General features: G+C 49.7%; 5 protein-coding genes across 5 annotated transcripts, besides 3 other annotated features; all 5 read left to right on the top strand.

The window, feature by feature from the left end:
- Positions 1-552: 552 nt before the first annotated feature.
- Positions 553-3,860, top strand: NFIA_012460 (putative regulator of nonsense transcripts; the record flags this gene model as incomplete). Its single annotated transcript, XM_001264453.1, has 2 exons — positions 553-773; positions 842-3,860. 2 exons carry the CDS (start codon positions 553-555, stop codon positions 3,858-3,860), a joined length of 3,240 nt encoding a protein of 1,079 aa, XP_001264454.1.
- A 2,818-nt stretch (positions 3,861-6,678) lies between these two features.
- On the top strand, positions 6,679-7,540 carry NFIA_012470 (putative C2H2 transcription factor; the record flags this gene model as incomplete). Its single annotated transcript, XM_001264454.1, has 2 exons — positions 6,679-6,941; positions 7,006-7,540. The coding sequence occupies 2 exons, from the start codon at positions 6,679-6,681 to the stop codon at positions 7,538-7,540; spliced, it is 798 nt and encodes a 265-aa protein (XP_001264455.1).
- A 1,482-nt stretch (positions 7,541-9,022) lies between these two features.
- Positions 9,023-9,054: a microsatellite.
- A 181-nt stretch (positions 9,055-9,235) lies between these two features.
- Positions 9,236-10,711: a mobile genetic element.
- Positions 10,712-10,832: 121 nt separating this feature from the next.
- Positions 10,833-10,906: a microsatellite.
- Positions 10,907-11,317: 411 nt separating this feature from the next.
- On the top strand, positions 11,318-12,304 carry NFIA_012480 (dual specificity protein phosphatase family protein; the record flags this gene model as incomplete). The annotated part of the gene is made up of 1 exon (XM_001264455.1): positions 11,318-12,304. The coding sequence occupies one exon, from the start codon at positions 11,318-11,320 to the stop codon at positions 12,302-12,304; it is 987 nt and encodes a 328-aa protein (XP_001264456.1).
- A 520-nt stretch (positions 12,305-12,824) lies between these two features.
- On the top strand, positions 12,825-14,847 carry NFIA_012490 (uncharacterized protein; the record flags this gene model as incomplete). The annotated part of the gene is made up of 2 exons (XM_001264456.1): positions 12,825-13,313; positions 13,366-14,847. 2 exons carry the CDS (start codon positions 12,825-12,827, stop codon positions 14,845-14,847), a joined length of 1,971 nt encoding a protein of 656 aa, XP_001264457.1.
- Positions 14,848-15,225: 378 nt separating this feature from the next.
- Positions 15,226-16,613, top strand: end3 (cytoskeletal adaptor protein SagA; the record flags this gene model as incomplete). Its single annotated transcript, XM_001264457.1, has 3 exons — positions 15,226-15,465; positions 15,560-15,794; positions 15,874-16,613. 3 exons carry the CDS (start codon positions 15,226-15,228, stop codon positions 16,611-16,613), a joined length of 1,215 nt encoding a protein of 404 aa, XP_001264458.1.
- Between the last annotated feature and the right edge of the window lie 123 nt (positions 16,614-16,736).

Consider the following 16,736-nt stretch of genomic DNA (forward strand, 5'->3'; position numbering starts at 1 on the left):
GGCCTGAACCGGCCACCGGACTGTGGGCTTCTGGCGGCAAAAGGTCCGATAACTTAAAACATCCAAAAGCCGATCGCAGTCCACTGACTCGCTCTCACAAAGTCCCTGCCAACTACACCGTCCTGATTTTCAGGATTAGCGACTTTCGTTCGCCGGTTTCATAGTGACGGAAGGCTAAGTCAAGTGGGCTAGGATATTGGAGATCAACCGGTATGTTTTGTCTATTTAGTATGCTGATATAGGTTGACTTACTAAGACCGAACCTTAGTTTCTCTTATTCCTGTGCCCCTCTACTGTGGTACACTGGATCTTTTCAACAAGAAGGACTGAGAATTGTCCCTTTGCTCGTTCATTTAGGACGACTGGCTTGTCCTGACGCTCCTTTGGTTCCCGTATTTCCGGCATCTTCGATTTGCGTCGTGGTTGCCACGCTACCGTATCTCCCCTCGAACCGTTCCGCTCTGAGTGGTACTGCTCTCCTTGCCTAGAGTCAGCAACACGAGCTAGATTTTTCTGCTATTTGATCCCATTAATTTCGACCTCAGGCCGACTATGGCTGCTATTGGCGATGGTAGGGCTCCAGCGGATCTCGATGAGACTACTCTGAACATGACCGGCGGTCCGCGCCCAAGGAGACACGACGATGAAGATGATGGATCAGATAATTTTGGTGACGACGACGTCGACAGTGTTACCAGCGCCGCTGTGACTGGCCGCAGGCAAAATGAGGGCAACCTTGAGGAGGAGAAGGAGCTTCCTCCGCATGCATGCGCGTGAGTAACTACAAAACCATGTGTCTCTCTGGTCCGAATTTTTCTAACGTTTACCTCCCTTTTTATAGTTATTGCGGTATTCATAATCCGAGCAGTGTGGTAAAATGTCTGGCTTGCAGCAAGTGGTTTTGCAGTGCTCGTGGGAACACATCATCTTCGCATATCGTCAACCATCTTGTCCGAGCTCGCCACAAGGAGGTTCAGCTTCACCCCGCCTCGTCCCTGGGCGACACTATCCTGGAGTGTTACAACTGCGGAACTAAGAACGTTTTTCTACTGGGTTTTATTCCAGCCAAATCCGACACAGTTGTGGTTTTGCTTTGTCGTCAACCCTGTGCTGCCATGCCGTCTTCGAAGGATATGAACTGGGACACTTCGCGCTGGCAGCCACTGATTGAGGATCGCTCATTCCTGCCATGGCTTGTTGCCGCTCCATCAGATCAAGAGCAGCTCCGAGCCCGGCATCTTAGCCCGCAGTTAATCGCAAAACTGGAGGAAATGTGGAAGGAGAATTCCCAGGCGACTTTTGCGGACCTGGAGAAAGCCACGGCGGTAGATGATGAGCCTGCGCCTGTTCTCTTACGTTATGACGATGCTTTTCAGTACCAAAACATCTTCGGTCCCCTGGTCAAGATTGAAGCAGACTACGATCGTAAGCTGAAGGAATCTCAGTCACAGGATGGTCTCATCGTCCGTTGGGACCTTGGCTTGAACAACAAACATCTTGCCAGCTTCATTCTGCCCAAGCTCGAGCTTGGAGACGTGAAATTGGCCGTGGGAGATGAGATGCGCCTCAAGTACACGGGTGAGCTACGGCCCAAGTGGGAGGGTGTGGGATACGTCATAAAGATTCCCAACAATCAGTCTGATGAAGTGACAATCGAGTTGCGCGCTAAGGGCGATCACAAGTCTGTACCCACCGAATGCACCCACAACTTCACTGCGGACTATGTCTGGAAATCAACCTCATTCGATCGTATGCAGCTCGCCATGAAGACTTTCGCTGTTGACGAAATGAGCGTGTCCGGTTATATCTTCCATCGCCTCCTTGGACATGAAGTTGCCGCTGCACCGATGAAGACTCAGCTACCGAAGAAATTTAGTGTACCTGGCCTGCCCGAGCTCAACGGAAGCCAGATCAATGCAGTCAAGAGTGTGCTACAGCGGCCCATGAGCTTGATTCAGGGTCCCCCAGGAACCGGAAAGACTGTTACGTCTGCCACGATTATTTACCATCTCGCAAAGATCAACGGAGGTCAAGTCTTGGTCTGCGCACCATCCAACGTTGCGGTCGATCAGCTGTGCGAGCGTATTCACAGGACCGGTCTCAAGACAGTACGTGTGACTGCCAAGTCGCGTGAGGACGTTGAGTCACCCGTGGGCTTCCTTTCCCTGCACGAGCAAGTTCGCCTGAACGACAGCAACATTGAACTCATCAAGCTCAACCAGCTCAAGGCCGAGCTGGGCGAATTGTCGAGTCAAGACGAGAAGCGTTTGAAGCAACTCACTCGTTCTGCAGAGCGTGAGATTCTGAACAATGCCGACGTCATTTGCTGTACTTGCGTCGGCGCTGGCGACCCGCGGCTTGCGAAGCTCAAATTCCGCACCGTCTTGATTGATGAATCGACGCAGTCGGCTGAGCCTGAGTGTATGATTCCACTGGTCCTTGGTTGCAAGCAGGTCGTTCTGGTGGGTGACCACCAGCAGCTTGGACCTGTTATTATGAACAAGAAAGCGGCTAAAGCGGGCTTGAACCAATCCCTCTTTGAGCGGCTCGTTATCCTCGGCTGCTCCCCTATTCGACTGAATGTGCAGTACCGTATGCACCCGTGCTTGTCAGAGTTCCCATCGAATATGTTCTATGAAGGATCTCTGCAAAATGGCGTCTCTGCTTTTGACCGACTTCGCCGTGACGTGGATTTCCCTTGGCCTGTCGTTGACAGTCCCATGATGTTCTGGTCGAACCTTGGCAACGAAGAGATTTCGGCGTCAGGAACTTCGTATCTCAACCGAACCGAAGCTACAAACGTGGAGAAAATCGTGACCCGCTTCTTCAAGGCCGGTGTGCAACCAGCCGACATTGGCATCATCACGCCTTACGAGGGTCAACGTAGTTACATCGTCAGCTCTATGCAGGCTAATGGCACATTCAAGAAGGAGCACTACAAAGAAATCGAAGTCGCATCGGTTGATGCTTTCCAAGGCCGAGAGAAAGACTTCATTATCCTTTCCTGTGTGCGTTCCAACGACCACCAAGGCATCGGTTTCTTGAGTGATCCGCGTCGCCTGAACGTTGCGCTTACTCGAGCGAAGTATGGTCTGGTCATTCTTGGAAATCCAAAGGTTCTGTCCAAGCATCCACTGTGGAACTGTCTACTGCAACATTTCAAGGAAAGACACTGTCTTGTGGAGGGGCCTCTGTCCAACCTTCAGGAATCTCTTATTCAATTCAGTCGTCCAAAGCAGTCATATAGAGGTCCACAACGGTTCCAGATGGCTTACAATCATGCATCCAACGTCACCAGTGGAATGATGAACGGTCGGAACGGTCACCGAAATGAGTTCCATGAAACCGGCTCGGTGATTGGCTATATTCCCGATGATGTCTCCTCCGTACACTCCTCTGCCCTTGGAGGCGTCAGTATCCCCTCAGGATATCCACCGATGTTCCAGAACTTCGCAGACGCCTGGCCTGCTCTTCCTGGTGCCAGACGAGCTAATGGGGCCAGAGGAAAAGGAGCACCTAGCGTTGCTGGGGAATCCGTGGCAGCTACTGAGTCCGACATTACGGGAAGTATCATCGATGGAAGGAGCGTTGATCAGGGCGGTGTTAGCCTTGCTGGGTTGAGCATCAACGACATGAGCAAGCAGCCTAGTCTCAGTCAGTCTGACAGGTTGAAACGTTACGTGGAATCGGGCGGACGGGAGCCGTACAGGGCTGGCGTTCCCGACAACGGTAGCATCTTTGGAGGAAGCTCTGCCAGCATCCGTGTGACTCGCGGTGTTCCCGGACATGTTCACGATGATGATGACACTCGCAGCGTCTCCACCGCTTTTGCGAGCCAAGTCGGAGGTAACTACGATTGATTTCGGTGATACTGTATACAACGCCATTTAGGGTGGCTTCAGAAGCATGCAGTACCTCCATGACGTGGACGACCGTCTATTTCCAGATCCTCCAAATATGACTCGATGGCCTGCGAGGGTTGTCAAATGTTTGCTTGGACTTGACAGATCTCCCTCATAAGCCTCGATCGGGCTGCATTGGTGGAAAGAACGTTGCGGCAATGGCGAGGTCTCTCCTTTCAATGATCTCCCAGTCATTTTTCTACCAGCCCACATGGGTCAAAGATGTCTGCGATTAGTTGCCATTCTTAGTATCATTAAGAGGCGCTTGATGATCCGTGAAAGAAGCGTCTTGACTGGCAGCGTTCGTCTGTCCACGCGCATCATGGCTGAGCTGGATGACTTTGGATCATCAATGTATGAAATCTTTCTTGTCCTATTCCGGCTTACACATGCCCTCAACACTCGGCGATTTCGAGGCTACTGACCAGTTCAATATCCCTAAAGGGTTATTGAACATGATTGCGCCTATGACAAGATGTTATCAGTGACATTCTGCCATTTCTGATTATTCCCGCTTGCCAATATTTACGTTTCCTCCTCGTTGGCTCGGCTTCGTAGCATTGCTAGGGCCATGCAGGGATTTGGCGGCGTCCTTCGTGGCGCCAGCTGGGCAAGGTCGCCTTGATCGCGGTCAGAATTGCCTTCCTCTGGCTCGCTGGTCCACTGCATGGAACTCTCTAGCGATGTGCGCAGCGCCGAGCTACGACCTCTGCAATAAAATCTAACTATTGTCTTTCGTTAAAGCACTACCTTTCTAATTGATATGCTGAACGTAGAAACGAGTAGCTTGGCCTTGGCAAATATAGAAGTGCCTGCAACTGTCAGTCTGGGACGCCCGGTCGCCCAGCGCTTGATATAAAATATAAATAGATTCAACATCCCTGTAGATAATCACTCCTTCTCAAGACAGGCAGCTACAAATCATGCATGCTTGGCATTCTGCAAAATCTGACAATTTGGTTTGTCGATCACGCATCACAGGATTTAGCAGGATGTCTTAACTCGGGTTTAGTGATCTCTCTGTATACATCACTCTGCAGACTCAGCCACAACCATAATGTAGTCTACTGGACCAGACCACAACAGTAGTAGGGCCTCTCTGGTCGATTCCAGAAACCCGCTCCGATCTCCGTGAATCAATCATACCCTTGTGATCTGGATAAAAAAAATTTGTGTAGAATTCTGAACTCCCGGGGTTGCCAGCCGAAATGCTGGACCGTTGTGCTGCGCCACTGCAAGAAGAACAGTCTGCTATTTTCGCTCAGCTAAACGAACTACCATCCTACATGTCGGCTTGCTGGATAAACATGATCTTCAACTTCTAGAAGGAAGAACTGAGGTGCCTAATTTGATGGCTATGTCAACCGTGATCTTGTACTGTCTGTATACTGTCCGAAAATAGGGCTGCTTTGCTACGTATAGTGCAACCTGTCCTTGGCGCAAGTATCAACCTTACTGGATGTAAACTGAGTTTCGTATGCCTCTTGTGGTGTATAGCTGTGCTTGACTCGACGTCATTCGACGCGAATCAATCCCGAGAATGAAGGTGATGCTCATTAGTAAGGTAGTATAAATATACTGCTAGCAAAGTGACAATGGGATGAAGGCGAGAATTCCTCTAGCGAATGAGAAAGCTCTGCATATCGGCAGGGCAACTGCGACAACTACTGTCGCGAATGCCTGGATTCCTAGGCTGCCGACTTTCTTGGACCAGTCAGGTCACAGTCCGCATTGGGCTACAGCCGCCGGTTTCATACTTGTGCCCTGGCGGTCAGAGGATTGGGTACCTCAGGTACACGCCGACTTTGACGTGGTCTGGCAGAGATGGATCTGAGTCGGGCCACCAGTAAGGCTGCAGAAACACGGATGAAGATCAACTGGACTAGTATAATGATGAGCTGAAAATGATCTTGAATCTGATGGATTCGTAGACTGCCAAGGAGAGACCCTTGAGCTGGTGAGAAAGAGGCCCAGGGCGGTGAAGAGCGATCGACGGTGGCTGAGGGTATGGATCCTCAGGCCTGCTGCGCCACTATGATTGGCTGGCAGTCTGTGGCGGCTACCCTCGACCTGGCAGCACAAGCATCACTTTGGAGTTCCTCTATGTTGAACTAGGTAGGATTCATGCGGATACTCTGTCTGTAACTCCATACTTACCAATAATAACCTAATCTATCAGATTGTGACTTATCCGGCTGCCTGAATCTATGGGGATGACTCACTGAATATAATTACGACCCAAGATCTCATCCTCGGTGCCACTAGATCTCGACTTTCCGCTTCGGGCTATAACGATCACAACGCGACAGACATCACACCACGTGTGCAGCAGTGTCCGCACAGTATTCGAATCCTCTGGGTGTGAATCACAGTACTCTGGAGTATATCATTGCATCTGCTTCATCAAGTCTTGAGGTATCCTTGCATTCTTTTGTTTCTCAACAAGTCTGTACCACCCAGTCACATGATTTTGATGTGGCGGCTCGCCAAATTCGATTAGTCATTCGCTAGTGGATGCCTTGCTACCTGAACGCCTGAAAAAATCGGCACCCCCGTCTTCCTCGTAAGGAACCAACATCTACTGAGCGCCACCCACGAGATCAAGTCACTGACGGATTTATATCAGCATTACTGCCCCTCAGATTGATTTAGAACCTTTCATATTATCCTTAGATCTTATTATTGTCTGGCTCTCGAGTCTTGTGTCGCTACATACTCGGATTTCCTCCAAACTAGGCCCCCAATCTCGACTGAGCGGCGGGGCTGTACTTGCGATATGGGTGACGGCTCTGACTATCCAAGCCCACGAAGTGAAGGTCCCGGAGTACCTACAGCTGTCCTTGTCCCTGCTCCGGACTCTTTGTCGCCTGTTCCAAAGATGAATGAGCAAATGCCCCCTGGATTCATGGAAGGCGCTCGTCCTCGACTGTCTGTCAGAAGAGCGCGGGATCCACCCAAGAACGCAGCCGGTCAAATCTATTGTGATCATCCCGAATGCCAGCAGTCGCCTCCGACATTTCGGCGCCCTTGTGAATGGAAGTAAGTTCATGTTAAGATCAAATCCTCACGCGTCTGATAGGAGCTAACGCGTCTTCACCTGTAGCAAACACATGGATAAACATGACCGTCCCTACAAGTGTCTGGAACCAGGGTGTGACAAGATTCAAGGGTTCACATACTCTGGTGGGCTTCTGAGACACCAACGCGAGGTTCACAAAAAGAACATCAATGCCAAAAAGCCACTGATGTGTCCATACACCGACTGCAACCGCAGTACAGGGAATGGTTTCACGCGCCAAGAGAACTTGAAGGAACATCTTCGCCGCCGACACATGCACACCGAAAATGGCCCTTCTACAGAACTGCCCATGGTTTCAACACCCGACCTGGATGGCAACCATGCTCTTTCAGTTCCTCCATCCGTTAAGCGGAAGCGCGACTCCCTTGATGATGACATCTCGGTCGCTCTCCCAGGCGATGAAGAAAACGAGGTCGATTTGCGCAATGAACTGAAGAGACTTCGTCGCGAGGTTCAAGAAAAGGATCGCCGACTCGAAGAACTAGAGAGAATTGTCGCTGGATTGCAGCAGGCCATTCCCCAGCCAACCATCCCGCAAACTGGCGTGGCGCAGGGGTGATGCGCAGGTCTTGGTAGTAGACTCAGCTTTGCGACATCCGCCTTCGCTTTCATGACTTTCTACATTTGTTTCAGTTGTTGCATTTTGCGGGCGTTTTCGTTTTCATGTACGGGGTCTCTGGTCTGCGCTTACTCGAAATCAATGGGAGGTTAATGTCGGTCAGTCCATCTCAGAACGCATCATCACAACACACATCTGGCGTTTTGCTCGAGGTCGATCATTCAACTAAAGCGGTGTTTTAATGACTGTTAACTTTTGTTTGTTGAATTCCTGAATTATACCCAGGTGTTATCTTAAATCTCCCTCTCTTTTGCCACTTTCGTTCACAATTCTGAGCTCTCTCACCACCTTACTTCTATGACTATGTACTATCCATCTGAGTGCCATCGCCTATCCTCGTTTCATAGCTCCGGGATCTAATGGAAGGAAAAATGCTGCTACGATGTGTATTTTTGTCCGACTTGTTAGCCTGATTTCACTTCGCCATCCCATCCTCTCGGCCCTAGAACTATCAACTGCCATGCCACCTCAGCATATGGAAGCCTAGACTATCTCCCGTCCTAGTCATAAGTCAAATAAGATTGTAGTACCGATTTGTCAGCTTATTCCTAACTTTCCTAGCTCATCCTTAGGGCCGTGTAACAGGGTAGGAGACACACGTGCTGTACGAAGTATGACTCTTGTAGTATATGGTCTGACTCAATCCGGTATCTTTCGGATACCGGCCCCCCATTTCGAGTATGACTCGACTTGACTCGCTAGGACTTTGTTCTCGTTGCCCAATCTAGTACAATCCTGCTGATGGTATGGTATGTCATGTGAGTTTGAGACAGGGGTCGCCTTAGGCTTCCATCCCTTATTGACTGCCAAGATGTCTCTTTTCGGATTCGGTGATAAACTGAGAGAACCATAAGCTCCCGTCTACTTAGCTGTGAATTTACGCATGTTCGAGTGAGGTTCCTGGATCTTGTAAGTTCACCATCTTCGGTCTTGGCATCGATCACAGAGCGTTCCTTTATACGAAGGTCGTGAACCTTGAATACTGAGAATACTGATCATACGGTGCATTCTATACCCTGAGCATCTTTGAGTTTCCGGTGGTCTTATTAGCCCAGTTCCACGTGTGGCTTCATACATCGAGCAAGCAAGAAAGCGTCTAGTTGACCTGACATCCCGGGGCTCATGGAAAAAGCTCCTCCCCAGTCATTACTGTGCTTGCTCTGATCGCATGTAATCGAAGGACGTTAGGGTCATGTGGTTGTTCCATGGAAAACGACATGATAGGGTTCGCAGGCGGTGCCTAAACAAGCGCTTGGTGATGGAGCAGACGATCAAGGTCCATCTTACGGTCTAAAGTTCCTGGAGACCAATCCAAGACCATCTTCAGGTCCGACTGCCTTGCTCGGCTTTCATGTGCATTTCAGAAGGAGTTGTCCACTTATGAGCAAACATGACTAATCATGTAAATACAGACGTAATCCACAACCGAGCGGCACACCCAACCGAACGGCACACGATCTTGACCATGGTTAGAGAACCATGAAATATCTTACAACTACGCAATAAAATGAAAGCCTTTTCTCAAACATAAAAGAATTATATTATCTCCTAGGGCAGCTGGTTCTAATATGACCAATTTGATGGCAGGCATCGTGGTGGCGCACGCTTTCTAGGAATCAGATCCTCTAAGCCCATTCTCTGTATTGCTTCTTGAGCAAGTTATTAACCTTCAGACCCTGTCAGAACGCCCCCAGTAGCAATAAAAGATCTAGGGGCTGTACGCTTTCGCTTTTATACCTCATTTGCTGCACGAAGCTCCTTTACCTCCTGATCTAGTAGGAGGACTTTATGCATGGTACATTCAGCTGATTTTGCTAGCTGACGGATTGCTTCATTTGAAGGACTTTCAGAGTTGTGATTAATCAGTTGTTTGATGAGGTGCATCTGCTTTTGTACCTCAGCAGTTGTATAAGGAGTCTTTGCAGTCCATGTCTGATCTGAAGGCCCATGGGCAGTAGATGGTGGTGTAATATGCTTGATAGTAAGCTTATCCAACACCCGTTGGCAATTCAATGGAACAAGACCAGAGGCTTCAAATCCACTGCGGATATTTTTGGACGATAAGGCCTTTCGTGCTTCTCTATAAAGAGTCAGAAAGTTCTCCTTATCAATATGATTAATGCCCTTTCGAATGCTGCTCATCACCTGCATGCCATATGCCTCCTTTAGAGGTGCAAAACAGCCAACATCAAGCGGTTGTAGCTTATGAGATGAATGAGAAGGCATATAAAGAGGGATGATATGATGATTCTTGCAGAAAAGATCAAACTCTGCAGATTCGTGGCTAGCATGGCCATCTAGAATCAGAAGCCGATGTCTCCCTAGCGTACGCTGCGCAGTATGCTTTTCAAAGACCTTTTCCAACCATAATAATCCAAGCTCATTATTGGTCCATCCATTATCGCTCAGACCAATCAGCCATTCAGGGTCAATATCTTCATACCATTGAGATTGATGGACCTTGCCAGAGAAGATGATCATGGGGGGAAGAGACCATCCAGAAGCATTGATGGATTCAATGACAGTAACCCATTCGCGATTTCCTGGTTGTATAGCTTGTACACGGCTATTTCGATGACGTGATGCAGTAATGACCTTTGCTGTAGAGGCCACACCCATTTGGAAGCCAGTTTCGTCAAAGTTGTAGATATCCTGTTCAAGAATACCATATTTTACTATAGTATTCTGGACTACGTTGAACCACTGCTTGATGATCTCTGGATCCTCACATTTTGCACGCTGATAATCATATTTGCAGGTGTATTTTGATATAAGATCATCATGCCGTTTGATGAAGTTGCTGACCCAGTTCTTTCCAGTTGATGTGCCAGGTTTCTGATGAGAAAGTAATAAATCTGCCATCTTGCGTACAGTAGCATGAGTTGGTGGTAGGCCGCGCTCATCCATATCAAGGATCCATTTCTTCAAAGAAGCTTCCTCAAGATTGCTAAGCTTCTGGCAGTTTACTGGTACATCAGTCCGTGATTTTCGACCGTTGATTCGGTATGTAAGTGTGCGGTAGGGAACATCATATGCTGCTGCTGCGGCACGAATACTTTTGAACTGGCCATTCTTAAATGCTTTTAGTGCAAGCTGTATTCGATCTTCTGATTTGATCACTGGATCTGCAGTCTTTTGTGGCATGATAATAGTTGTCTGGCTCTGCGAAGCAAGTCAGGGGCGAAGGAGCTGAGGTGGCCGAAACTGTGTGCCGCTCGGTTGTGGATTACGTTAACTAACTAACTAACTAAGTTAATCCGTAGTTAGTTAACTACTCTGAGTAGTTAGTTAACAGCTAACTAACCAGTCCTCGCTAGCCACTGATGAGTCATCAGGCACTCGGCCCAGGCAACGACTGCTTCTTGGGTGCCTTTGATGCTAACCCTGGGAGACCGTGCTGTGGTGCCTGGAAACTCAGGTATGACTTGAGGCAAGTCTAGGTAATGGCAAGAGGAAAATGTTGGGAAAGATCAAGTCAAGTAGTGACATCGCTGCTTGCTCCTAATATCTGCACACATTCACTAAGTGTTTGATCAATGTTCGCTGCCCCTGAATGACTTTCACATTATCTACTCCCATTGATGAAATCTCTCATTGCTTCCTAATTAACATACAAGAGAGGAAGCTATCACAATATTCCCTTTGGCGTCAGATTCTTGTTATCTGCAATCCCATCGTCAATTTCTCAATCAAGCTCGAAAAGACTGTTCCGCAGTAATGACTCCGGCTCGTTGCAATGAGGCTTCGATGTCGGAGCAGGAGGGTTCGCATTATGTTCGGACTCATGAATACACCTCGGGAAGTGCAAAGACTCGTCTGCCAATGTTTGCACCTTCATTCTACGATGATGACAACTCCCTTCAGGAAATCATCAGCCCTACTTCACATGATTTCCAGGAAGGGGAGTTCGTTTGCCCCGGATTCTTCCAGATGGTCAACCCGGAGAATTTTGTGCATCGAGTCGTGGCGCCAGACTGGGACTACATGATGCGGAGACAGGCGCAAGCAATCCTGCCATTCCTCTACTTGGGCCCTGTCTCCTGTTTGAAAGACAAAGCCTGGCTCGCCCAAGAGGGTTTCACCTTGCTGCTGGCGATACGCAACAAACGCTCAGCACAGGCGCGCCTGGTCTCTGGTGAAAAAGCTGGTGCGGAGCTGGGAATTGAAGCAGACGCGGTCGATGTCATGGACAACCAGGAACTCATCTCGGCATTTCCTTATGCTATACGCCGCATCAACGACCATCTCGTGTCGTCTGGGCCCGCTGTTCACTCCAGCGCACCAGGAAAGAAGATCTTTGTCTTCTGTGAGTCTGGCAACGAGCGCTCAGCCACGGTCGTCATCGCATATATGATGGTTATGCTCAGCCTGAACATGGCAGTCGCGTCACATCTCGTCCAGCTTCGAAGATTCTGTATCTGCGTTGAGGAACCACTGAGAGAGCTCCTCGCGTCCTTCCAGTCTATCCTTGATGCCAAACGGGATGTGCATAAGGCCATTCAAGCGTCTACGTCGGACTCGACTCTAGGAATCCCTCAAGCGACCGTGTCTAGAAAAAGAAGCATTGCTGATCGACTTGATGAGACTACAACTACGGATGGTGATATGGTGGGAATGGACATGGACATGAATGTGAATATTATGGATGACGGTTCAATTGATAGTAGAAAGCCTCTTGCTCCATTCCAAGACCGTTCGGATTGATTAGCGTGAATGATCTGCCTTGCAACATGGGAACTGCGCTTCTCAGGTGAATGTTTAGTTGACGTCTCGGCATGACTTGTTTTTCTTCTTCCTCTTTCTTGTGACTTTTTTCTGTGTTTCCCAATTCGGAGATACCCAAACATCACTCGCCCCTGTGATGCACTGCGTTAACATCCTGCTACTATCCTGAAAGATCCTATTTTGCTTAAGTAGCTACAATTCAACATTTTACAAAGGGATCATTATTGTCATTTGATCCAAGAAATACAGCTCCATTTCTGTTATCGTTCCTTTCCCATTTTTCTTCCTCATATCCGCTGTACAACACCTTGTCTGACGGCTTCGAACCTGGAAAGGCGGCCTTCTTCAGCTTCTGCACAGAGACAGGGGCACTGCTTCTTCTAGGAAGCACACTGGTTTGTTTTCCTTGCTTATGGCCTCATTTCATGACCTTGCTAAGTTGTCAGTGCGCGTCCAGTGCCAGACGCCATCTATCTGTGTCTCCAGAATTGAGCTCACCATGAGACTCCGCGAGAGTATCCGGCCACCTGAGCGCTTCAACTCCGAGCTAATCATTACACCATCACCAAAGAAGACTTTGCGCGAACCCAGAAACCTGAGAACCCCTCGCTTTGTCGATTACAATCCGCACCTACCTCCTGCTGCATTCCCCACGCTTGAACCGGCCAATCTCGCTCAATCGAGGACCCGTGAACAAGATCGGGCGAAAGTTGAGCAGAATGGCGTAGCTAAAGGGCTGCAACGCGACGCCAGCTCAATTGACTTTCACGGGAGCAATACGGAAGATAAAGAGACATGGGAGAAACTTGACGATATCTCAATTGATGAGCTTGAGGATCTCATAGCGAGCAATGGGGAACTCAATCCTATCTACGTCAGAAACATGGCAATCATGGCAGCTGCAGAGACGTCGTCTTCTTCTGATTTAGACATGGCAGATAGCGATCCTGACGAGCCGATGACAGACGTAGATGGCCGTCACGCAGAGGTATGCGTCTTGGCAGAGTATACGTCCTATTCCCGTGCTGACTCTTCCTAAGTCCATCAGGTTCATTCACGATCCAGAATGGTCTGACCTTTCTCCGAGCTTGCAAGCAGAGATCGCCATCAACCTCAGCCAACACTACAGATGGTCCACAGTCTATAGCAAGCTTGGCTTGAGGGAAACGGAACGCGAGGAGTTACAGGAACTCATCAGGCGCCGTGACCGCCAAGTTGCGATGGAAGACTCGGCGCTGCATGCGATGAGGGCAAAGCAACTCAGAGCCCTCCTCAGAATCGATAATAGCTCGGGGAGTCGCAACAGGACACCACACAAGCTGGTCTTTCGCAAAATTTCCCGCAAGACCGCTCAAAGGCTCAGAGGCAGCCTGGAAACAGACTATCTGCTGTGCGAGGTTGGGGAACTTTTGAACGCCAGACGATTCTTGCAAAGGCGTGAGATCGAAAGACATTATGCCGGGGAATGGAGTGGCAGTATCGTGACTTGGCCGAGGGCTGAAGATGGATCTGATGCCGAGAGAAGGGAGAGCCAAGGAGATTCGATTGTCACAGGACCAGTGACTCCGTTCGGGGTTGGTTCGATCACTATAAACGACCATGGACACGATTTCGCTGATTCTAGTAGGCCTAATCCGGCTACTCCTCCCCATCGCATCATTCACACAACTGAATATATTGAAGGAGCTCTGTTACAGTACCAGGAAAGAGATCTGCCTCCTCGCAAACTTTATCATCGTGGAGAACGTACCCGACGACTGATCGTCTGCTTAAAACTCGGCCAACCACGAGCTAAGTTTTTCCAAGCATGGAAGAAGTCTGCTCATCCGCGAAGATTGGTACGGTCCGTACCACCTCTCGATGTCTTTTATAAAGCATCATCAAGTCCTGGAAAATTTGATGGAGGTGCTGGCACGACATCAACCTTGGCTGCAAATTTAAGTCATTCCGCTATGAATGTTTTCACGCAGTCGCTAGAGGATTGGCAGCGAGGTTTACTCGAGCTCGACGATACATCTTTGATTTCCTGTTGGAAGAAATTCCAGCGAGAGTTACAACAGGCCACATTCGACCCAGACAGAAGCGAGCCCGTGGAAACGTTGGACTCGGGTGTAGACACTGACCGGCATTCGGAGCTTTCTGAGGCCATACCATGCATCAATCTCACAGATGTCCACCTTCCTTCAAGGCCAACAACACCCGGTAGAGTTATGTCACCCATGAGTGTCGATTATGTCCAGAGTGGTGAAGATGACTTCGCACCGTTCAGCGAAGCAAGAACCCCACGAACAGACCCTGTCTTCGACAGCCCTGGAAGTAGCTGCTGGGAAACATCTTCGGATGGTGCAGCGGCATACTCGCCCACGACACCACTGACCACCGTCACCAACACTTTCGAATTCCTTGACGACAATCACAGCGAGAAAAGTGACGATGATTGGGAGGATGCAGAAGAAGAGGAGGAAGAGGACGAGATGATTTTGGTTCCAGCCATTGGACCAGTAAGAAGGGCAGCTGCTTAGGGATAGACCTGGGGAGTTATGTACTACTTCCATCTGTGCTAGACCATACTACTTCAGCTAGATCTAATCAAATATCTATCAAACCATCGCCATATGTGGTTGCTGATCTTCTGACGTACAAAACCATCGTTATAGATAGGAACATTCGTTAATAGGGGAATGGACATCACGTGCCCCGGTAGTTACCTATCGTACTTTTCCCCTGACGGAACCAAGTTGTTCCGGGTGCCCCATCGGAGCCACTGCGGGATGCCCGAAATGGGTAACGGGGTCTTATCATCACCACACCTCCAATACCCCGTACAGGATTCTTAATATCCGGATTCCGGAGATATCCAATTGCAATACTCACAGTTCCAGCGACTCCGTAATTCCACCATGTCAAACAAGAAGATTGAACAGTGGGAAATTGAACGGTACTGGGAGATCTTCTCTTCATTGGCAAATGGCCATCCGCGTCTAAATAGCTCCCAAGCGGCCTCGGTACTCAGGAACAGCCGGCTTAGCGATGATCAGCTTGAGAAAGTATGGGATTTGGCGGATGTTGACGGTGATGGAGAGCTGGACTTTGAGGAGTTTTGCGTTGCTATGCGATTAGTCTTCGACCTTGTCAATGGGGTAAGTCACTGATATCGAGCTTCGTTGCGCTTTGTTGTGAACTGTCTTGCGCGGTGCGAATTGTGATCATCCACTAACTGGACTCGCTGAACAGGAATTACAAGCAGTCCCTCGAGTGTTACCCGACTGGCTCGTCCCCGAGACGAAAGCCCACCTCGTCCAAGCTGGCCGTGCGCTGAGCGATCGTCCAGAGCAATTTGAGCGCATAGAAGATGAAGACGACACACCAGGCTTGAAGGACGGCTTCGACTGGTACATGAAACCCTCTGACAAATCAAAATACGAAGAGATCTATTCTGCCAATCGTAACCACCGTGGCGAGATTACATGTACGTACAGCTCACCATCCCCCTGGCCTAGTCGCATTCACCCCCCGTAACATCCCTTCAAGGCTAACCCTGGTTACAGTTGAATCACTACAAGGCTTGTACGACTCCCTCGACGTCCCGGACACCGATATCCGATCCGCCTGGAACCTAGTCAACCCCTCTGCCTCCCTCGCAATCAACAAAGACGCCACCCTTGCCTTCCTGCACATCCTCAACTACCGGCACGAGGGCTTCCGCATCCCCCGCACCATCCCCGCCTCTCTCCGCGCCTCCTTCGAGAACAACAAGATCGACTACCAAATCGACAATGCCCGCCCCGCACAAAGGTGGGGTGCAGACGGAGACAGGGAGACCCCAACAGGGCGCAAAGCCAAGTTCGGCGACACGTATCTGAGCCGCTTGGGCGTGGGCGGCAAGGGCTCCTACACGCCCAAGGGCACGGACTTCAGCGACACAATCCAGGACGAAGAATGGGAGAAGGTGCGTCTGCGGCGCGAGCTCTCAGAACTGCAGGCCAAGCTTGATGCCGCCAATAAGGCCTCCGAAGGCCGCAGGGATCGGCCCCGGAACGACGGCCGGCCTAACTGGACCCTCATCAAAAAGGAGGCGCTTCAGCTTTTGGAATACAAAGAGCGTGAGCTCCGGGAGCTGCGAGAAGGCACGGGGAGAGCGAAGGCGGGGCAGGATCTGGAGCGGTTACGGGAGGACATCAGGACCGTCGGGGAGCAAGTTGAGGGGTTGAAGAGTCATCTCGCGCAGCGGAAAGAAGTCCTTGCTGATCTAAGGAGTCAGATTGAGGAGGAAAGGGCACGGCGGTAATATCTTTTGGCCATTTTTCCCCTACTGCTAGATACTACTTGACTTCCTCTCTTTGCATGCTTGCCGGCGGGTTCTTTTGTATTTGTGGCCAATTCGTGTACAGCCATTCTCTTGGCGAGGAGC

The sequence above is a fragment of the Aspergillus fischeri genome, genomic scaffold (assembly GCF_000149645.3).
Source record: "Aspergillus fischeri NRRL 181 1099437636249 genomic scaffold, whole genome shotgun sequence".
Lineage (NCBI taxonomy): Eukaryota > Fungi > Ascomycota > Eurotiomycetes > Eurotiales > Aspergillaceae > Aspergillus > Aspergillus fischeri.